This window comes from Acipenser ruthenus, unplaced genomic scaffold (assembly GCF_902713425.1).
Source record: "Acipenser ruthenus unplaced genomic scaffold, fAciRut3.2 maternal haplotype, whole genome shotgun sequence".
Lineage (NCBI taxonomy): Eukaryota > Metazoa > Chordata > Actinopteri > Acipenseriformes > Acipenseridae > Acipenser > Acipenser ruthenus.
The window spans coordinates 41,864-62,500 of NW_026708210.1; the positions used below are offsets into that span (position 1 = coordinate 41,864).

Consider the following 20,637-nt stretch of genomic DNA (forward strand, 5'->3'; position numbering starts at 1 on the left):
GAGGGAGGCAGTGTGGCTCTAGTGGAGCTGAGGAGGGACTGGGAGGGAGGGGAGCAGTGTGGCTCTAGTGGAGCTGAGGAGGGACTGGGAGGGAGGGGAGCAGTGTGGCTCTAGTGGAGCTGAGGAGGGACTGGGAGGAGGGAGAGGCAGTGTGGCTCTAGTGGAGCTGAGGAGGGACTGGGAGGGAGGGAGGCAGTGTGGCTCTAGTAGAGCTGAGGAGGGACTGGGAGGGAGGGAAGCGGTGTGGGTCTATTGGAGCTGAGGAGGGATTGGGAGGGAGGGAAGCAGTGTGGCTCTAGTGGAGCTGAGGAGGGACTGGGAGGGAGGGAAGCAGTGTGGCTCTAGTGGAGCTGAGGAGGGACTGGGAGGGAGGGAGGCAGTGTGGCTCTAGTGGAGCTGAGGAGGGACATACGAGACCAAACGACACACACCTGATCTTGTCACCTAGACACACTGTGGCTAATCAAGCTCCTAGTAAAACCTGGAGTGACAAAGCTGAGATTATGTTCGACTTCCACCAGAGCAGGTTTGAAAAAAGAAAATAAATCAAATCTAAACAACAAAAAAAAGATTTTGGAATCTCTTTTATTATTTTAAAGGGGGGAAGGAGGGGGGGGGGGGGGGGGGCTGGCTGGTTACTCGGGCAGGAATTTCTTGGTCTCTCCTGGGAAAGGGAATTCCGGAACCTGGTTGTAGTGTCCCATGAGGAATATCCCGATGGTGCCGAAGGAGAAGAGCACGATGGCAGCCCAGAAGCAGACCTTATCAATCACCTTCCCGATCAGCACCCAGCTCTCCTGCTCCTGAAACCACACAGCAAGCGGGAGGGGAGGCCACTCTTATCATTATCACTGTCATGAGATTAGTGGCTTTCTATGATGCACAGTGAGATCGAAGGGTGTGTTAGTAAGACAAAAATTAAATGCTTCACAATGCTTCCCTGTGCTTTACCACACCTCTCTGTGCTTTACAATGCTTCCCTATGCTTTACCAGACCTCTCTGTGCTTTACAATGCTTCCCTATGCTTTACCAGACCTCTCTGTGCTTTACAATGCTTCCCTATGCTTTACCAGACCTCTCTGTGCTTCACAATGCTTCCCTATGCTTTACCAGACCTCTCTGTGCTTTACAATGCTTCCCTATGCTTTACCAGACCTCTCTGTGCTTTACAATGCTTCCCTATGCTTTACCACACCTCTCTGTGCTTTACAATGCTTCCCTATGCTTTACCAGACCTCTCTGTGCTTTACAATGCTTCCCTATGCTTTACCAGACCTCTCTGTGCTTTACAATGCTTCCCTATGCTTTACCAGACCTCTCTGTGCTTTACAATGCTTCCCTATGCTTTACCAGACCTCTCTGTGCTTTACAATGCTTCCCTATGCTTTACCACACCTCTCTGTGCTTTACAATGCTTCCCTATGCGTTACCAGACCTCTCTGTGCTTTGCAATGCTTGCCTCTGCTTTCTCCCATGTTGCTGTGCTGTCACTGTGGGAGACTCTCTGTAACAGGTCGGTCTGTGACTCACCGCTCCGATGTCGTTCTGCTCCTTGGTGCTCTCTGCGATGTAGTTGCAGGCGTCGACACACTCCTTAATCTCGGGGGCCAGGTGAGCCAGGCTCCTGTACAGGTGAGCGGTCATGCCCACGTCGATCCCGTCCACTAGGGGGAGACACACACACACACAGATACAGGGAATCAGTGACAAACTGCTGTAAAAAAAATCCTCTCCCCTCCCTTCTGCTCCCCCAGTCCCAACGAAGTTCTCCCTGTAATCCCAGTTTAGCCCGTGCCTGCCTCTCTTCTCTCCCCTGCCCGCTCTCCTCTCCTCTCCTCTCCCCTCCCCTCTTCCCCTCCCCTCTTACCGCAGGGGTCCCGGGTGAGCCCGTGTCGGCTCCTCTGCCTCTCGAACACCAGCTCGCTGCGCGGCTGCTTCAGGATGTACTCCTCCGCCTTCATCATGATGCCGAAGGAGCTCCGCCTCCTCACGGGCTGCGAGGGCTCTGATTCGTCCTCCTCGGAGGAGGAGGGGATGGTCATCCTCAGGTAGGGAGGCAGGATCTCAAGAAACAACTGAGAGAGAGAGAGAGGAGAGGAGGAGAGACAGAAAGGGAGAGTGAGAGAAGGAGAGAGGGAGGAGGAGAAATACAGACAGAGGGACAGTAAGAGAGAAGGAGGGGAGATACAGAGAGAGACAGAGGGAGTGAGAGGAGGAGGGGAGATACAGAGACAGAGTGAGAGAGAGGAGGGGAGAAAGAGAAGGAGGAGGGGAGATACAGAGAGAGAGAGGGAGAGTGAGAGAGAGAAGGCGAGAGAGAGGGAGAGAAGGAGACGGGGGGGGGGGGTAAACAGCGAATCCTGAAGCTTTCTTTACATGACATGTCGTATCATCACAGAGGTCTGTAATGTTTGTGTCGTGACAGGAAACCAGCAGCACAGCACTGTTTACCAAGCAGTTCTAGATTCAGGAGCTGTGTGTATGCAGGCCTGCGTGTTGCTCACGTGTCGGATGGTGCGGGACATGCTGTGCGTGTTGTATGCGTGTTGCTCACGTGTCGGATGGTGCGGGACATGCTGTGCGTGCTCGGGCTGCGCAGGGAGATGTTCAGCACGATCACACAGTTTGTGACAATGAGCGTCGTCGCAAACATGACGAAGATCAGGTACCTGCGGAGAGAGAGAGAGAGGGAGGAGAGAATGAGGAGGGAGAGAGAGAGAGGGAGGGGGGTGAGTGAGAGAGAGAGGAGAGTCGAGAGAATGAGGGGGAGAGAGAGAGGAAGAGGGAGTGAGGGGAGAGTGGAGAGAATGAGGGGAGAGGGGAGAGGGGAGAGGGGAGAGGAGAGTGAAAGAGAGAGAGGAGAATGAAGTGAGAGGGGAGTAATGGGAGAGGCGGGCACTCTTACTTTCCGATCAGCGGGACAGACAGGGATGTTTCCGGAACCTTCTGTCCGATCAGGAAGAGGAACACAGTCTGAGCGAGCAGCACCGAGATCGACACCGTGAGCTTCTGACCCCCGGCTGCAACGAGAGGGGGAGCGGGGAGTCAAAACCAGGGAGCGAGGAGTCAAAACCAGGGAACGAGGAGTCAAAACCAGGGAGCGAGGAGTCAAAACCAGGGAGCGAGGAGTCAAAACCAGGGAACGAGGAGTCAAAACCAGGGAGCGAGGAGTCAAAACCAGGGAGCGAGGAGTCAAAACACACACAGGTTGAGCCAGCGACTCTACGCACCCTATTGACAGTGCTATGGCAGGTAACCTCTACACTATACCCTACTAGCAGGGCTATGGTGGGTATGTGAGTCCTCATTGACAGTGCTGGGGCGGGTGAGCGAGTCCTCATTGACGGTGCTGAGGCGGGTGAGCGAGTCCTCATTGACAGTGCTGGGGCGGGTGTGCGAGTCCTCATTGACAGTGCTGGGGCGGGTGTGCGAGTCCTCATTGACAGCGCTGGGGCGGGTGAGCGAGTCCTCATTGACAGTGCTGGGGTGGGTGTGCGAGTCCTCATTGACAGCGCTGGGGCGGGTGTGCGAGTCCTCATTGACGGTGCTGAGGCGGGTGAGCGAGTCCTCATTGACAGTGCTGGGGCGGGGTGAGCGAGTCCTCATTGACAGTGCTGGGGCGGGTGAGCGAGTCCTCATTTTTTTATCTTGTTTTCTACTGATTTCTAACTGCTCTTATCTGCAATGTCATTTTCTGCACTGTGGTGTTTTAATAATAATAGTAATAGTAATAATAATAATAGTAATAGTAATAATAATAATAGTAATAGTAATAATAGTAATAGTAATAATAATAATAATAATAGTAATAGTAATAATAATAATAATAGTAATAGTAATAATAGTAATAATAATAATAGTAATAATGATAGTGGTAGTGCGCCGCGAGCCGTACCCTGGGCTGGCAGGAAGTACGCCAGCACAGCGAGTGAGGAGATGAGCACGCAGGGCACGATGATGTTGATGATGTAGAACAGCGGCTTCCTCTGGATGATCAGGTTGAAGTGCACCTCCTGGTACTCCAGGTCATCGGGGGTGTAGCGAGGGTTAATCACAAGCTTCGCAGGGCGGTGCTTGATCGCCCACTCGCCGTTCTCTAGAGAGAGGGGGAGGGGGAGGGGGGGAGAGGAGACAGGAGGGGAGAGGGGGGAGAGAGGAGACAGGAGGGGGGAGGGGGGAGAGAGGAGACAGGAGGGGAGAGGGGGGAGAGAGGAGACAGGAGGGGAGAGGGGGAGTGGAGAGAGAGGGGGAGGGGGAGGGGGGGGAGAGAGGAGACAGGAGGGGAGAGGGGGGAGAGAGGAGACAGGAGGGGGGAGAGAGGAGAGGAGAGAAGAGACAGGGGAGAGGGGGGAGAGGAGAGGGGAGATAGGGGAGGGGGGAAAAGGAGGGGAAAGGTAGGGGGAGAGGGAAGATAGAGGAGAGGTGAGGGGGGGAGAAGGGGAGGACATAACAGAAGGAAAAATTATCATAAGCATAAACCATGGGGCACACACTTGGTTCTGCTAGACGGATATAAACACACACAGAAACACACACACACACACACACACACAGGGACAGACTGACAGCACCTCACACAGACAGACAGACAGATAGCACACTGACACACAGAGACAGACAAACTCAGACACACTGACACAGTGACTCAGACTGACAGACAGACAGACAGAGTGACTCAGACTGACAGACAGACAGAGTGACTCAGACTGACAGACTGACCTGTGAAGGCCTCGGGGTCAATGTCCACCCACTCGATTGGCTTCCCCGTGTCTCCGTCCACAGCCAGCTGAATGTCAATCTCATTGCCGCTGTAGGTCTGAGACCTGAGAGGGAGGGAGAGGGGAAACTAGAGCCTTCACCAGCGTTACAATAACACTGATGAAGGCACTGGAGCCCAAACGCTGGTCTGCTTGACTCAGTTTAGTTTCAATAACACTGATGAAGGCACTAGAGCCCAAACGCTGGTCTGCTCGACTCAGTTTAGTTTCAATAACGCTGATGAAGGCACTGGAGCCCAAACGCTGGTCTGCTTGACTCAGTTTAGTTTCAATAACGCTGATGAAGGCACTGGAGCCCAAACGCTGGTCTGCTTGACTCAGTTTAGTTTCAGTAACACTGATGAAGGCACTAGAGCCCAAACGCTGGTCTGCTTGACTCAGTTTACTTTCAATAACGCTGATGAAGGCACTGGAGCCCAAACGCTGGTCTGCTTGACTCTGCTGGCTGATCCCAGGAGACGGTGTGCTCTGTATTTTCTTTCCTCAGTCCCTCACTGCTGTGGTTTGTGCGCGGAGGGGGTTTGGGGAGTGGTTGGAAGGGCGCGCGCTCGTACCTGAACAGCAGGGTGCAGTTCTGCCAGTCGAAGGGGAAGTAGGTGACCTCCACAGAGCAGGCGCTGCGGTAGATGGCCGGGGGGAGCCAGTACACGCTGCCGTCGGGGTAGATCAGCACGTTGGCGTAGTATGCCACGTCGAACTTGCCATCGACACTGCCAGGGACAGAGAGCGGGAGGGAGGGGGTTAACAAGCAGAGTGTGTGTGTGCCTGTGTGTGTGTCTGTGTGTGTGCGTCTCTGTGTGTGTGTCTGTGAGTGTGTGTGCGTCTCTGTGCGTCTGTGTGTGTGTGTGTGTGTGTGTGTGTGCGTGTGTGTGCGTGTGTCTGTGAGTGTGTGTCTGTGTGTGTGTGTATGTGTGTGTCTGTGTGTGTGTGCGTGTGTGTGTGTGTGTGTGTATGTGTGTGTCTGTGTGTGTGTGCGCATGTGTGTGTGTGTCTGTCTGTGTGTCTGAGTGTGTCTGTGTGTCTGAGTGTGTCTGTGTGTGTGTGTGTGTGCGTGTGTGTGTGTGTGTGTGTATGTGTGTGTCTGTGTGTGTGTGCGCATGTGTGTGTGTGTCTGTCTGTGTGTCTGAGTGTGTCTGTGTGTCTGAGTGTGTCTGTGTGTGTGTGTGTGTGCGTGTGTGTCTGTGTGTGTGTGCGCATGTGTGTGTGTGTCTGTCTGTGTGTCTGAGTGTGTCTGTGTGTCTGAGTGTGTCTGTGTGTCTTTGTGTGTGCGTGTGTGTGTGTGTGTGTGTGTGCGTGTGTGTGTGTGTCTGTGTGTGTCTGTGTGTGCAGGGTTGGGTCGTGTGGGGTTGTGGGTCTCACTTGTTCTCCAGCACGATGTCCGGAAGCCACACCATATTAGAGGGAATTCGGATGATGGAAATCCCCTCGTGTTCCGATGTGTTCCACGACAGGCGATAGTCACTCCATTGCTGCAACAGAGAGCGGCGATGAGCGGGTACAGAACCAGAGACAAGACCCTTTCACACCCCTGACCAGAGAGCGGCGATGAGCGGGTACAGAACCAGAGACAAGACCCTTTCACACCCCTGACCAGAGAGCGGCGATGAGCGGGTACAGAACCAGAGACAAGACCCTTTCACACCCCTGACCAGAGCCCCCCGCAGTAACAGCACAGTGTAATACAGCACAGTGTAATACAGCACAGCACTGTGTAATACAGCACAGCACAGTGTAATGCAGCACAGCACTGTGTAATACAGCACAGCACCGTGTAATACAGCACAGTGTAATACAGCACAGCACCGTGTAATACAGCACAGCACAGTGTAATACAGCACAGTGTAATACAGCACAGCACTGTGTAATACAGCACTGTGTAATACAGCACAGCACAGTGTAATACAGCACTGTGTAATACAGCACAGCACCGTGTAATACAGCACTGTGTAATACAGCACAGCACTGTGTAATACAGCACTGTGTAATACAGCACAGCACTGTGTAATACAGCACAGTGTAATACAGCACAGCACTGTGTAATACAGCACTGTGTAATACAGCACAGCACCATGTAATACAGCACAGTGTAATACAGCACAGCACTGTGTAATACAGCACTGTGTAATACAGCACAGCACTGTGTAATACAGCACAGCACAGTGTAATACAGCACAGCACTGTGTAATACAGCACAGTGTAATACAGCACAGCACCGTGTAATACAGCACAGTGTAATACAGCACAGCACTGTGTAATACAGCACAGTGTAATACAGCACAGCACCGTGTAATACAGCACAGTGTAATACAGCACAGCACCGTGTAATACAGCACAGTGAACTCACAATCTCGATCCACACGTTGGTCGTCAGAGTCTCCTCTTTTTCATTCTGCAGAGAAATTGAAATGCTGTGTTTTTATGTGTTTACATTGATACACACACAACACACACACACAACATACACACACACAACACACACACACAGAGACACACTCACAACACACACACACACACTGAGAGACAAACACACTCTCTCCCCCCTCCCCTCCCTCTGCCCCCTCTCCCCTCTCTCTCCCCTCCCCTCCTCTCTCTCTTTCTCCCCCCCCTCTCTCTCTCCCCCCCTCCCCCCTCCCTCTCCCCCCCCTCCCTCTCCCCCCCTCCCCCTCCCCCTCCCCCTCTCTCTCACCAATGAGATGAGGTTGGTCAGGATCAGTTTGACCTGCACCCCCACCACATCCTCTGGCCCCTCGGCCGGCCGCGTGTTCTTGTTGTATCCCTTCAGGAGGTCCTGAATCAGCTTCAACTCCTGATTCTGATTGGGAACCGCTGGAGAGGAGAGAGGAGAGCTGAGTCCCACACTGAAGCACAGGCAAGCATTGTGAAGCACAGAGAGGTCTGGTAAAGCATAGGGAAGCATTGTAAAGCACAGAGAGGTCTGGTAAAGCATAGGGAAGCATTGTAAAGCACAGAGAGGTCTGGTAAAGCATAGGGAAGCATTGTAAAGCACAGAGAGGTCTGGTAAAGCATAGGGAAGCATTGTAAAGCACAGAGAGGTCTGGTAAAGCATAGGGAAGCATTGTAAAGCACAGAGAGGTCTGGTAAAGCATAGGGAAGCATTGTAAAGCACAGAGAGGTCTGGTAAAGCATAGGGAAGCATTGTAAAGCACAGAGAGGTGTGGTAAAGCATAGGGAAGCATTGTAAAGCACAGAGAGGTCTGGTAAATCATAGGGAAGCATTGTAAAGCACAGAGAGGTCTGGTAAAGCATAGGGAAGCATTGTAAAGCACAGAGAGGTCTGGTAAAGCACAGGGAAGCATTGTAAAGCACAGAGAGGTCTGGTAAAGCATAGGGAAGCATTGTAAAGCACAGAGAGGTGTGGTAAAGCATAGGGAAGCATTGTAAAGCACAGAGAGGTCTGGTAAAGCATAGGGAAGCATTGTAAAGCACAGAGAGGTCTGGTAAAGCATAGGGAAGCATTGTAAAGCACAGAGAGGTGTGGTAAATTATTATTATAAAATGTTACATAAACACAACGTCTCTTTGATATTTCCTGCGGTTTTGCGTGTGCTTTGGAAATGGCCCTGCGTTAGTAAGTTACCGCTCTGTGGTTTTGTGTGGTACGGTGAGCAGACGGTCGGATCATTATTTGGTGAACTTAATTTTTAATTTTTTTTTACTCACCGTTTAATTCAGCGGTGCAGCAGAATAAAATCAAGGAAAACAGCCCGATTAAATTCTTCATGTTCGTGCCACAGACCCAGACTCGGACGCGGCGTATTTCAGGACACAGATCACATCCGTGGTGTATTTCGGGAGCCGGTGGGGTTTATTTTAGCTCTGGGGGTTAGCGGGGCGCGATTGCATCCCTCGGCCGCAGTGTTTCTGAACCCTTCTCCTGGATCAGTCGCTTCCTCGCAGCTGTCAGCGCCGCTTTCTCCGATTTCATGACAGCTGCTGAGAGCTATGAACTTTCTCTTAAAGTAACAGGGCGGTCCCCTTGTGACTAATTATTATTATTATTATTATTATTATTATTATTATTATTATTATTATTATTTATTTCTTAGCCGACACCCTTATCCAGGGCGACTTACAATTGTTACAAGATATCACATTATTTTTACATACAATTACCCATTTATACAGTTGGGTTTTTACTGGCGCAATCTAGGTAAAGTACCTTGCTCAAGGGTACAGCAGCAGTGTCCCCCCACCTGGGATTGAACCCACGACCCTCCGGTCAAGAGTCCAGAGCCCTGACCACTACGCCACACTGCTGCCCCTTGGGACATCATCATCATGATGATGATGATGATGATGATGATGATGATGATGATGATGATGATGATGATGATGATGATGATGATGATGATGATGATGATGATGATGATGATGATGATGATGATGATGATGATGATGATGATGATGATGATTCCAGCGTGCACAGGGGGCGGCTCTTTCGTACAGCGGTATCGGCGCTATGCTTTAGTGCGAGAGGTCCCGGGTTCGAGTCCGTCCTCCGCCTGTGTGTGGATTGCCTCGCCCCGCGTGATGCGCCTGCCTGGGTTAACCGACATCGCTACACTAATATGAATCAGTCTTTATTTTCTATAGCGCCTTTCATAACGGACCACCGTCACATAGAGCTTTACGAGATACAAGAAAATCCATAATACTTTAAATACAGAGAAATGCATCATACATGATATACAACAAAAAACAAGCCTAATACAATACAGTGAAAAATGCATCATACGTGAAACAGCAGCAGAGACACAGCAGCTAATAACAGATATCAGACTTAAAGAGCATGGAAAGCGAGAGAGAACAGGCGGGTCTTGAGAGCTGATTTGAAGCGAGCGACGGTGGCAGCGTCACGCACTGAAGCTGGGAGAGACATCCAAAGAGTCATAGTAGTGTTAAAATAATATTAATAGCATTATTATTATTTATTTCTTAGCAGACGCCCTTATCCAGGGCGACTTACAATTGTTACAAGATAACACATTATACATTATTTCACATTATACAGATATCACATTATTTTTACATACAATTACCCATTTATACGGTTGGGTTTTTACTGGAGCAATCTAGGTAAAGTATCTTGCTCAAGGGTACAACAGCAGTGTCCCCCCCACCTGGGATTGAACCCACGACCCTCCGGTCAAGAGTCCAGAGCCCTGACCACTACTCCACACTGCTGCCCCATCAACAACAACTGATGTTAGTGATAATACTACTGATACAATAATAATAATAATAATAATAATAATAATAATAATAATAATAATAATAATAATAATAATAATAATAATAGCCTCGGTGATTGCCCCTTTAATAGAATCGCGCGGAATGGAAGGGGTTAACCGGCATGTAATATGATTTATTTTGCCCCCCCCCCTCCTTCCCCCCCTCAAATTCTCCCTGTCTATAGAGCCCACGCCGGGGCCGCATGACAGGTGGGAGTCACATCAGCACACACGCACAGCTATGCTGCTGCTGGAGAATCCGGATTTTTGTAACAGTAGATTCTGTGATCTCTTACCTGGCTCAGACAATGTCGCTGCTGGATTACATTTATCCAGATTACAAGTAACCGCGATGACGCCATCGTGTTTTTTTTTGTTGTTTTTTTAAATATAGCCTATATCTCGATCACAAAATCTAGGGTTACAAAAATCCAGATCTTTTTTTTTTTTTTTTTTCCCCCCAGATTACAAGTTTTGAAAAACCGGCCCTTGCTGTTATTAAACTAAACATTAACTCTACATTAAATATCACAGCGGGCTATACCAACGACGGAACAGTAATACAGGAGAAGCTGGAATTCCCTTACAATGTGACAAACAGGGTTTTAATGGGGGAGATGGGAAAATATAACGTCCCTTCATACTGGGATGGGGACTGGGAGGGGGACGGGGGGTGCAGTGGTAATCGTACTGCTCGGACCATCAACCCCTCTCCTGTTGATAAAGTTGATTTCATTACGCCAGTGGTTCTCAATCCTGCTCACAATTACTTAACCACACCCTTAATTGAACTGATAATTATCTTAATTAGGCCTTTTTAATTGTTCTCAGCTCCTAAAGATTTCAAGTTATTTATAACATCTCACAGTTAAGTTGAAATCTCCTCAACTGTTTAGAAGCTGAGAGCAAATTTAAAAAAAAAGGCTTAATTAAGATAATTATCAGTTCAATTAAGGGTCTAGTTCAGTAATTGAGAGGTCAGTTTGATTGAAAACCAGCAGACACAACAAGGGGTCCCCCGGACCGGGGTTCAAAACCGCTGCATTAGAATATTTTATTAACATTTCATGATTTTTTTCGGGGGGAGGGGGGTTCATTTCAAGAGCGAGACTTGCTAAAACGTTACTAAAAACGTTGCGAGGAGCCTCTAACTTCAATTATTTGGTTAATTTGTAACCCAATTTGAATTTAATTAGGTGCGAAACGGACACCAGTATATTAGCTTCTGCTGGTTGCTATAGTAACCAGGGGAAAAAAAAAAAAAACACAACCGGAAACAGAAATGTACCTAGGTTTGTGTTTTAAAAATAAAAAAAAACGCCGTTTAGCAAAAAATGACAGCGGATAGAACGGTTTAAAAAAAATTAAAAAATTAAAAAAAAGACGTTGACGAGGTAAACATTGTCTACTTCAGGTATAACTTCGTAAAGATTGATTTTGTAGAACAATACGGCTTTTTTATTTTCGAAAAACAGTAGCTGTTTTGGCATAGACAAATACATACAATTATATATACCAACTAACTTATATTATTATTACTATTATTATTATTATTATTATAACCGCGGCCTTGTTTATTTTTTCTTGCTCGCAGTACGTGGTAATGATGGGCGTTGCTAAGGGCAACGATCTCTGTACCTGTGTTGTGTTTCTGCGCTTGTTCAGAGTAAATAATTAATCTACAAATATGCCAATTCAAAGGGCTTTTCGTGTCCTGATTTTTTGTTATTTATATAATTGAAAGGTAACTGTGGTCACACACGCACAGCTATACTGCTACTGGCGGCGTTAATTTAGTTTACTGTGTTTGTTTAGGCGTCCTTTTTTTTTTTTTTTTTTTGGTATTTACTTTGGACGGATCGAGAGGCGGACGTGGTAAGTCTATTTCAATATTTATAGTGAGTTTTTTGTTTTTTTTTTTTTTTTTGTAAAAGCCTCTGTCGAAACTAGATGAGCAAAGCAAAGCAGCAGATTATACCTAACCTGAACCCGAATCGATGTTTAGTTGTTTTTATTTGAAGAGGAGTGCGATTTTAAAACCCTCAGTTCAATGAAATTCATATTGAATTGCTGTGTTTTACGAGTGAGGTTTCTTAAAATGAAGGCCAGAAATGGGACTGCTGTATAAATTCGTATAATGACATCCGAGTCACTGCAACAGGTTGGCGTTTACACGATATGACTTATTATTATTTAAATTAAATACATTATCGTATATGAAATATTCAATAGCGAACGCTTTGTATTGGGTAGCCTACTGTGTATTTTCCATATTTGCTGTTCTATATAAGCGTTGCAATGCTTTCCTATGCTTTACCAGACCTCTCTGTGCTTTACAATGCTTCCCTATGCTTTACCAGACCTCTCTGTGCTTTACAATGCTTCCCTATGCTTTACCACACCTCTCTGTGCTTTACAATGCTTCCCTATGCTTTACCAGACCTCTCTGTGCTTTACAATGCTTCCCTATGCTTTACCAGACCTCTCTGTGCTTTACAATGCTTCCCTATGCTTTACCAGACCTCTCTGTGCTTTACAATGCTTCCCTATGCTTTACCAGACCTCTCTGTGCTTTACAATGCTTCCCTATGCTTTACCACACCTCTCTGTGCTTTACAATGCTTCCCTATGCTTTACCACACCTCTCTGTGCTTTACAATGCTTCCCTATGTTTTACCAGACCTCTCTGTGCTTTACAATGCGTCCCTATGCTTTATCGTTAAGTTCTCCAAGAAACCCGCATGAATTATTAAAAACAAACTGTGATGAAGGCCCAGGGGTCACGGCATGTCGGGTACAGATTGTCCAGTTGCTGTACATTTTGTTAGAACAGTTATGAGGAAAAGCAGAAGCTGTCATCATGTTTTTTTAATTTTTTTTTTAAAACCCCGTCATTGCCTTGTGCTTGTGTGTTCACAGCAGTGGAAAAAAAAAAGATTATTCTGTCTTTCTGACGACTAAAGAGTAGTTCTGTAAAAGGAAGAAAAAAAAAAAAGCCCTCTCAGTAATGGAAGGTGCCAAGGTAAGTCCAGCTGCAGTTGCATGGTGGGGTTATTTTGTGTGTGTGTGTCTGACGCTCTCTGTGTGTGACACTCTGTGTGTCTATTATTATTATTATTATTATTATTATTATTATTATTATTTATTTATTAGCAGATGCCCTTATCCAGTGCAACTTACAATTGTTACAAGATATCACATTATTTTTACATACAATTGCCCATTTATACAGTTGGGTTTTTACTGGAGCAATCTAGGTAAAGTACCTTGCTCAAGGGTACAACAGCAGTGTCCCCCCACCTGGGTTTGAACCCACGACCCTCCGGTTAAGAGTCCAGAGCCCTAACCACTACTCCACACTGCTGCCCATAGGTGGGAATCCCCTCTTCTCCAGTCTCGCAGAGCGCCCCTCCTGGAAAGCCTGTGTCGCTGGTTCTGCCTCCCACCCCCTGCGTGGAGTACAGCGAGCCCAGCGGGACCCCCACTCAGACCGGACCCCTGAAGGAGCGCAGGACCTCCGCAGAGCTGCGACAAAGCACAGAGGGTACGGCTGCACTGTGTGACTGTAGCTATACTACTGCACTGTATGACAGTAACGCACTGAACGTCTGTGTGAACTGCGGCTGACCACAGCGGGTGCCAAACCTTTTTAGATTTTATTATTATTATTATTATTATTATTATTATTATTATTATTATTATTTTTTTTTTTTTTTTTTTTGTATGTGCGACAGCCCCCTCTGAAAACCATCCGGTAGTCTTTTTCAGAGTATAATTTTGCAGTTTCTTTGATTGCACAATGTTAAATAAAAGATCTAAATTACTCATATTTAATTTTTTTTTTTAATCATGTCTCCATCCTTAAATTCTCGATGATTCAAAACTTTTAGCCATAGCTGTGTATATCTGTGTGTGTGTGTGTGTGTGTGTGTGTGTATAAGTTTGAGAAAGGAAAACTGCTGATATTTCAGGTACTTAAAAAGGTAGAATAATTGATTACAAATCAATTATCAGGACGTTTCGGACTACAAGTCCTTCATCGTCTGAATACAAAAAAACAGATATATAATGAAAGGCACTATATAAAAATACATTTATTGATTTGAGAGAGCTATATATAATATATATGTGTGTTTGTGTGTATCTGTAGTGTTTGTGTGTATCTGTAGTGTAAGCGTGCCTGTGTGTTTGTGTGTATCTGTAGTGTTTGTGTGTATCTGTAGTGTAAGCATGCCTGTGTGTTTGCAGCCCCCCTTTCTCTCTCCAGTCCGGAGCTGTTGTCCGAGTTGAAGACTGGGAAGCAGCTGAGACGCGTTCCCAGGAGTACCGGGATGACCACAGTGTTCTCCGGACGAGGCAGAGCGGTCAGTCCCTCTCCCCAAGCGCGTGACGCTGTCCGGGCTCCAGTGTACTGGACGCCCAGCAAAGTTTGGCCAATTTTAATCAGATTTGCACTTACAGTTTTTTTTTTTTCTTTATAATGTTTACAAGCATTTTGTTCTGACATTAATATTTAGATTTATATTTATACAGACCGCTCTGGCCAAAAGTTTTGCATCACCCTCTGTTACAGAATCGACTGATTCTGCTTCATGAAGTCGAATGAAAGCTGTTGAATAATGTTACCTTATTAACATATTAAATCACACACCAGCGCTTTGTAATTTTCCGAGGTACTTAACGTCAAAACTGTCAAAAAAGGTGACATTTTGTATCTGACATGAAATACTGCTGTAATGGGGCTTCCCTCTGCTAGTTTTTAATTTTTTAAATTTTATTACATCATGATGTTCAGTAAAAGATCTAAATTATGTTCATATCGTTTTTTAAATTTCTCAATCCTAAAATTCTAGGTAATGCAAAACTTTTGTCCCTAGCGCGATAGATATTCCTAGATAACTAACTCTCTCTCTCTTTCTCTCTCTCTCTCTCTCTCTCTCTCTCTCTCTCTCTTCCTCCCCTCTGTTGTGGTTGACCAGGGCCATCGCCTGAACTCGGAGTAACTCTGATTGGTCGGCACAGCCAGCCAATCGGAACGCTGCTCCACGCTGCCACACAGCCAATCAGCGACAGCGGCGACCCCTCTGTGAACTGTGACCTCCCGATTCGGGGGTGCGAGAGGCCAACCGCAGCCCGTGCCAACTCCCAGCAAAACCAATCTGCCTCTAACAGCCATGCCAGCAGCCTAATCGATGTGTACTGTGAATTACTGCGCTTTACTGGACTCTGGGACGCACTGAAAAAATAAAGCTGAGAGACTGGGATGGAAGGAAGACTCCCACTGCACAGCAGTGTGATCCATTCCAGGTTTTACTACCAGCTTGATCAGCCCCAGTGTGTCTAGGTAACAAGCTCAGGTGTGTCTGATTATTAAACTCACAGTGAAAACAGGACTGGATCAAACCGCTCTGCGACAGGAGTCTCATTTCCATCCTTGAGAAAAATGATGCTGTTATAAATTTGACAAACAGGATCTAGAAAAGAACAGATCACAACCTTCTCTCTCTCTCTCTCTCTCTCTCTCTCTCTCTCTCTCTCTCTCTCTCTCTCTCTCTCTCGATAGCTCGTTTAGTCACCTCTCCTCTTGATTCTAATTATATAGCTCAGTACAGTTAGATGGGAAGACTTCAAACGTCAGCCAAGTGTTTAATAGTTCAGAGGCAGGGTCTGTTTTAAGGATCTAGCATCCCAGAGCTGTGTTTTAATTCTTCCTGTAATAGTAACCCAGGCGGGGGTCCCTCAGAAGTGATTTGTTGAGAGAATTCTGAACGTGATTAATACGCACAGTACCGACACAGTGAAATCAGGGTTGAACATTTTCAGGGAGGCGATCATTGAAACAGACCCTTCAGGGGTTTCGCCAAAACCTTCAAAACCGTTGTCAAAAGTGTGTGTGTGTGTGTCTGAGTGTCACTGTCTGTCTGTCTGTGAGTGTGTGTGTGTGTGTGTCTGTCTCTGTCTGTCTGTGAGTGAGTGTCTCTGTGTGGTGTGTGTGTGTGTCTGTGTCTGTGTCTGTGTGTGTCTGTCTCTACGTGTGTGTCTCTGTGTGTGTGTGTCTGTCTGCGTCTGTCTGTGTCTGTCTCTGCGTGTCTGTCTGTGTGTGTCTGTGTGTGTGTGTGTGTGTGTGTGTGTGTCTCTAGCACTCTGCCGTGTTTGTACAGTAGCCAGCGTACAGTGTAAGTGAATTTAGTTCTCAAGAAAAACAGAATAAAAAAGAAAAAGTAGGGAAGAAAAATAATTTAAAAAGAAGGAAAGAGAATAACGAAGGGAAGAATGAAAGAAAGTAAATAAAAGGGAAGAATAAAAGGAAGGGGGGATGAAGAGAAAGAATAGAGGGAAGGCTAAAAGAAGAATGAAATAAATTGAAGGAAAGGGGAAGGAAAGAAGGAAACAGTTGTTTTTTTTTTGTTTTATCAGTATTTCAATCACACACGCCTATTCTGGTATTTTATCTGCTAATAAGACCCAAGCCTATCAACAAATACCAATCATGTTAACACCAGCGCTTCACCCTCTGGCTTTACCGCAGCTTGTCAGATTAATGAGTCACCAGCCATCGACCTTTCCACTCCACACAGCAGATTGCTGGCTGGCTGGTGGCAGTAAAAGCTGATTACAGGAACGTTTTGCCTTTCCCAGTCAAAGTGACACGTCTCTGATTCCAGTAATCAGATGCACAGCTTCTCTCCCTTCCTCCCAGTCCCTCCTCGGCTCTACTAGAGCCACACTGCCTCCCTCCCTCCCAGTCCCTCCTCAGCTCCACTAGAGCCACACTGCCTCCCTCCCAGTCCCTCCTCAGCTCCACTAGAGCCACACTGCCTCCCTCCCTCCCAGTCCCTCCTCGGCTCCACTAGAGCCACACTGCCTCCCTCCCTCCCAGTCCCTCCTCAGCTCCACTAGAGCCACACTGCCTCCCTCCCTCCCAGTCCCTCCTCAACTCCACTAGTGCCACACTGCTTCCCTCCCTCCCAGTCCCTCCTCAGCTCCACTAGAGCCACACTGCTTCCCTCCCTCCCAGTCCCTCCTCAGCTCCACTAGAGCCACACTGCCTCCCTCCCTCCCAGTCCCTCCTCAGCTCCACTAGAGCCACACTGCTTCCCTCCCTCCCAGTCCCTCCTCAGCTCTCAGCACTAGCAGCCAGCGTCTCTCTCTATATTAGCAATGTTTTTTTTGTGTGTTGTCTCATGTTGGTATGGTTTTATTTGTGTATCCTTGTCGTCCTGGTTAATAAAGTTCAGTGACTTGTGTTCCTTTCTTTAGTGTGGTCTTTCTTCATCTCTGCAGCAGACAGGGTCCTGAGACAGAATACTGACTGACTGACACCCTATTGACAGTTTTATGGCAGGTACACCCTATTGACAGTGTTTTGGCAGGTACACCTTATTGACAGTGTTATGGCAGGTATATCCTATTGACAGTGTTATGGCAGGTGCACTCTACTGACAGTGTTATGGCAGGTACACCCTATTGACAGTGTTATGGCAGGTATGCCCTATTGACACTGTTTTGGCAGGTACACACTATTGACAGTGTTATGGCAGGTATATCCTATTGACAGTGTTATGGCAGGTGCACTCTACTGACAGTGTTATGGCAGGTACACCCTATTGACAGTGTTATGGCAGGTATATCCTATTGACAGTGTTATGGCAGGTACACCTTATTGACAGTGTTATGGCAGGTACACCCTATTGACAGTGTTATGGCAGGTAGCCCTACACGTAAGAGGTCAGACTGAACCTCACCTTGCACTGTTTGATAAATCTTTGCCTTATCTACAAAAAACAAACCCAGTCAGCAAACGTGGGTTACGAAATGAGAGAGAGAGAGAGAGAGAGAGAGAGAGAACGCCTCAGCTAAGCAAAAATCTGAAACTTAAAATTTAAAAACTCTCCAAAAAAAATGACAATAGGTGAAACTTAGGGATGAATGTCAGATTATTTGGTAGGTTCGATTTGTTTTCTTAATGCAAATCACCAGCGTTAGGACAGACGCACAGACGCACAGACGCACAGACACTGCAATAGGATTTCAAATCCGTGTCCGCTGTTATGAAGTATGTCGGGTTGCGTGTAGCGGTTGAAACCAGAGTTCTCGCCGTTTGTTTCACGCGGTAACTGTCCTGGAAAAACGGAAGAAAAAAGAAGTGTGTTTTGTTGTTTTTTTTTTTAAATGAAGACGGTCGGTAAAGCAATGGGGTCAGCGCGGTTTTATAAATTCTTCATCCCGGTGGCTGTGTTCGCTCTTCTACTCTACCTGGCAAGCCTCAGATTGCGTGAGTACGAACCTTCATCATCATCATCATCATCATTATTATTATTATTATTATTATTATTATTATTATTATTATTATTGGCTAAATTTGCTAAATTATTCAGTTCTCAAAAGCTGCTCATTATTAGGAAGCTGTGTGGTCCAGTGGTTAAAAAAAGGGCTTGTAACCAGGAGGTCCCCGGTTCAAATCTCACCTCAGCCACTGACTCACTGTGTGACCCTGAGCAAGTCACTTCACCTCCTTGTGCTCCGTCTTTCGGGTGAGACGTGTTGTAGGTAGTTTACACACCCTGATTTCTGTAAGTCGCCTTGGATAAAGGCGCCAGCTATATAATAATAATATTTTCAAGTTGTCATTAGCACGTTTTTCTCTCTCCGATAAATATCCCGGCTCATCAGTGTGTCTCTCTTCTCGTTTCTGACAGCAGAATCACACCGGTGGGATTGCAGAGCTATCGGGGGACCCTGCCTCAGGAATCACATTTCTGGGGAGCCTGGGGTGAGGAGAGCTTCCTTGTAGTATTGTTATTATTATTATTTAGCAGACTCCTTTATCCCAGGCGACATATTAGCAGTGCAATAGTGCAAGGATAGCGCATCAGCTGAGGAACCAGTAACGAGGTGCTGAGGTCAGGTGTGGGGGGTCTCCCTTTATTAATAGGGTTCCCCGTGTAAGTGACTCTGCAGCAGCAGTTGTGATGCATAGTTCACCCCCTAATCTCTGCAAGTCGCTTTGCATAAAAATGTCTGCTGAATACTTCAGAACGATAACACTGAACTGCTTTGCAGGGTGATGTCAGCTCCAGGCCAGCAGAGGGCGCTGTGGAGAGCACGGAGCACAGCAGGCTGTGCCGGGGGCGGGACTTCCAGATCCACCGGGTGCTGACAGCGTTTAACTCCGCGGTGACCGTAGAGCGGGAGATACTGCTGGACCGCTACCTGGAGGGCTGGGATGAGCTGGTCAAGTGAGGGAGCTTTTACACACAGTGACCCCTGGAGACCCCACCCCTAGCCCCTATCTTCTAGTACCCATTCCCTACCCCCTGGCCCCTATCTCCTAGCCACTACCCCTAGCTCCTACCCCCTAGTTCCCTTTCCCTAGCCCCTACCTCCTAGCTCAAAGAAAATAAATATTTTTAAAAAATTACTAAACCCCTTTCTCCCCACCTCCTCCCGCAGGTTCCTGGAGGCTTTGGGGACAGTGATCGGTTTCATCTCTCAGGAGGTGAAGGGTAAGCTGGGGCTGGTGCGGGATCTGCGTCGTGGAGCCCCTGCGACGGAGAAGGGGGACCCCTATCGGACCTTGCGCTCCATGATGGCTCACGAGCTGCGGGCGGGGCTGGTGGATTTCCGTCGGCAGTCCCTCTCCGGCTGTCGCACTCTGCTGAGGCTGCACCGCTCCCTGCACTGGCTGCAGCTGTTCCTGCGCGCCGTGGAACGCAGTTCCGCAGAGGACAGCATGGGGGCGCTGTGCAGCGTGGCGTACAACCAGGCGCTGGCGCCTTACCATAGCTGGCTGCTCCGGCAGGCCGTGGGTGTGGCTCTCGTGGCGCTGCCAGACAGGGCGGAGTTCTTCAGGATCGTGTGTGGGGAGGAGGGGGAGGAGGAGAAGGGGGAGAGGGAGAGGGAGGGGCGGCAGCTCCTTGAGAGGACAGTCCTGGCTATCACACGGGTTTATAACATCACACAGGAGGCGTACCAGGAGAACGGCATGCTGGACTTGCCCTAACCTCCAGGTCCTATTCCCCCCCCTACCCCCAAGCTCATGGCTGGTATCTCCTCAATATTTTGTTTCAGACACCCTATCTGCAAAATCTTAACTGCTAACTCTCAGCCCTTCAAAAGGAGGAGACAATTTTGTTGAATTGTCACGTATGTCACCTCCTGACCCTTCATGTGCTCTGGAGCCCCCATTCTCAATGGCAGCGTGGTTAACGAAGCACCGACAGGACACCAATGGAGGAAACAGAGCCACCTGTAGCTCGAGCTGGCAAAGTCAAATATTTATCAGAGGAGCGATTTTCATATCGTGCCATTGGTTTAGTGTCTGCTTGTGCAGGTTGTGGATCCATAACTATAACAGCAAATGCTGCAGAATTTAGAAATATCGTAAGACTTAATTGAAAAAGAAAATTAATGTTTCAATGAGAAATCTTTTATAAAAACACAAATGATCTTTCATGTAAGGAGCCTGAGTTCATGAAACCAGGCACAAGCAGAAATGATACCAAACTTAGTTCTTTGGAAATAGGAAAGATCCATCTTGCTAGAATCTGTGTAAAACCCCTAAAATTTATTACAATATATATTTTTTTTGAATGTCAACTGTAAG

At 47.3% G+C, this 20,637-nt stretch overlaps 2 protein-coding genes across 4 annotated transcripts in view; one reads left to right on the forward strand and one right to left on the reverse strand.

Moving 5' to 3' along the window:
* Window positions 1–587: 587 nt before the first annotated feature.
* Window positions 588–8,665, reverse strand: LOC117404560 (acetylcholine receptor subunit gamma). The gene is made up of 12 exons (XM_059020326.1): window positions 8,461–8,665; window positions 7,466–7,605; window positions 7,124–7,168; window positions 6,139–6,248; window positions 5,334–5,489; window positions 4,721–4,824; window positions 3,897–4,097; window positions 2,907–3,021; window positions 2,556–2,670; window positions 1,869–2,076; window positions 1,532–1,665; window positions 588–803 (listed from the first exon to the last, which is right to left on the reverse strand). The coding sequence occupies exons 1-12, from the start codon at window positions 8,519–8,521 to the stop codon at window positions 636–638; spliced, it is 1,557 nt and encodes a 518-aa protein (XP_058876309.1). The 5' UTR covers window positions 8,522–8,665; the 3' UTR covers window positions 588–635.
* Window positions 8,666–10,958: 2,293 nt separating this feature from the next.
* Window positions 10,959–20,637, forward strand: part of LOC117967954 (ceramide-1-phosphate transfer protein-like) — a 9,937-nt gene continuing 258 nt past the window's right edge. The window contains exons 1-8 of one of the 3 annotated variants that reach the window (XM_059020319.1): window positions 10,959–11,906; window positions 12,951–13,053; window positions 13,404–13,575; window positions 14,280–14,395; window positions 15,011–18,306; window positions 18,731–18,804; window positions 19,095–19,270; window positions 19,485–20,637. The exon at window positions 19,485–20,637 is cut by the window's right edge and continues 258 nt beyond it. In XM_059020319.1, the coding sequence (XP_058876302.1) occupies window positions 18,204–18,306; window positions 18,731–18,804; window positions 19,095–19,270; window positions 19,485–20,034 (903 nt within the window). In that variant the 5' untranslated portion in view covers window positions 10,959–11,906; window positions 12,951–13,053; window positions 13,404–13,575; window positions 14,280–14,395; window positions 15,011–18,203 and the 3' untranslated portion in view covers window positions 20,035–20,637. Of the gene's footprint in view, window positions 11,907–12,035; window positions 12,193–12,950; window positions 13,054–13,403; window positions 13,576–14,279; window positions 14,396–15,010; window positions 18,307–18,730; window positions 18,805–19,094; window positions 19,271–19,484 lie in introns of those variants that run through there. The other 2 variants (XM_059020321.1, XM_059020320.1) reach the window with 2 other exon arrangements.

Bases quoted from the DNA above. Each gene is read 5' to 3' on its own strand.
- LOC117404560 (XM_059020326.1), bottom strand. From the start codon at position 8,521: ATGAAGAATTTAATCGGGCTGTTTTCCTTGATTTTATTCTGCTGCACC. The intron at 7,606-8,460 runs GTGAGTAAAAAA...TCTCCTCTCCAG, and splicing joins CTGCACCGCTGAATTAAACG to CGGTTCCCAATCAGAATCAG. The intron at 4,825-5,333 runs GTACGAGCGCGC...CCTCCCTCTCAG, and splicing joins AACTGCACCCTGCTGTTCAG to GTCTCAGACCTACAGCGGCA.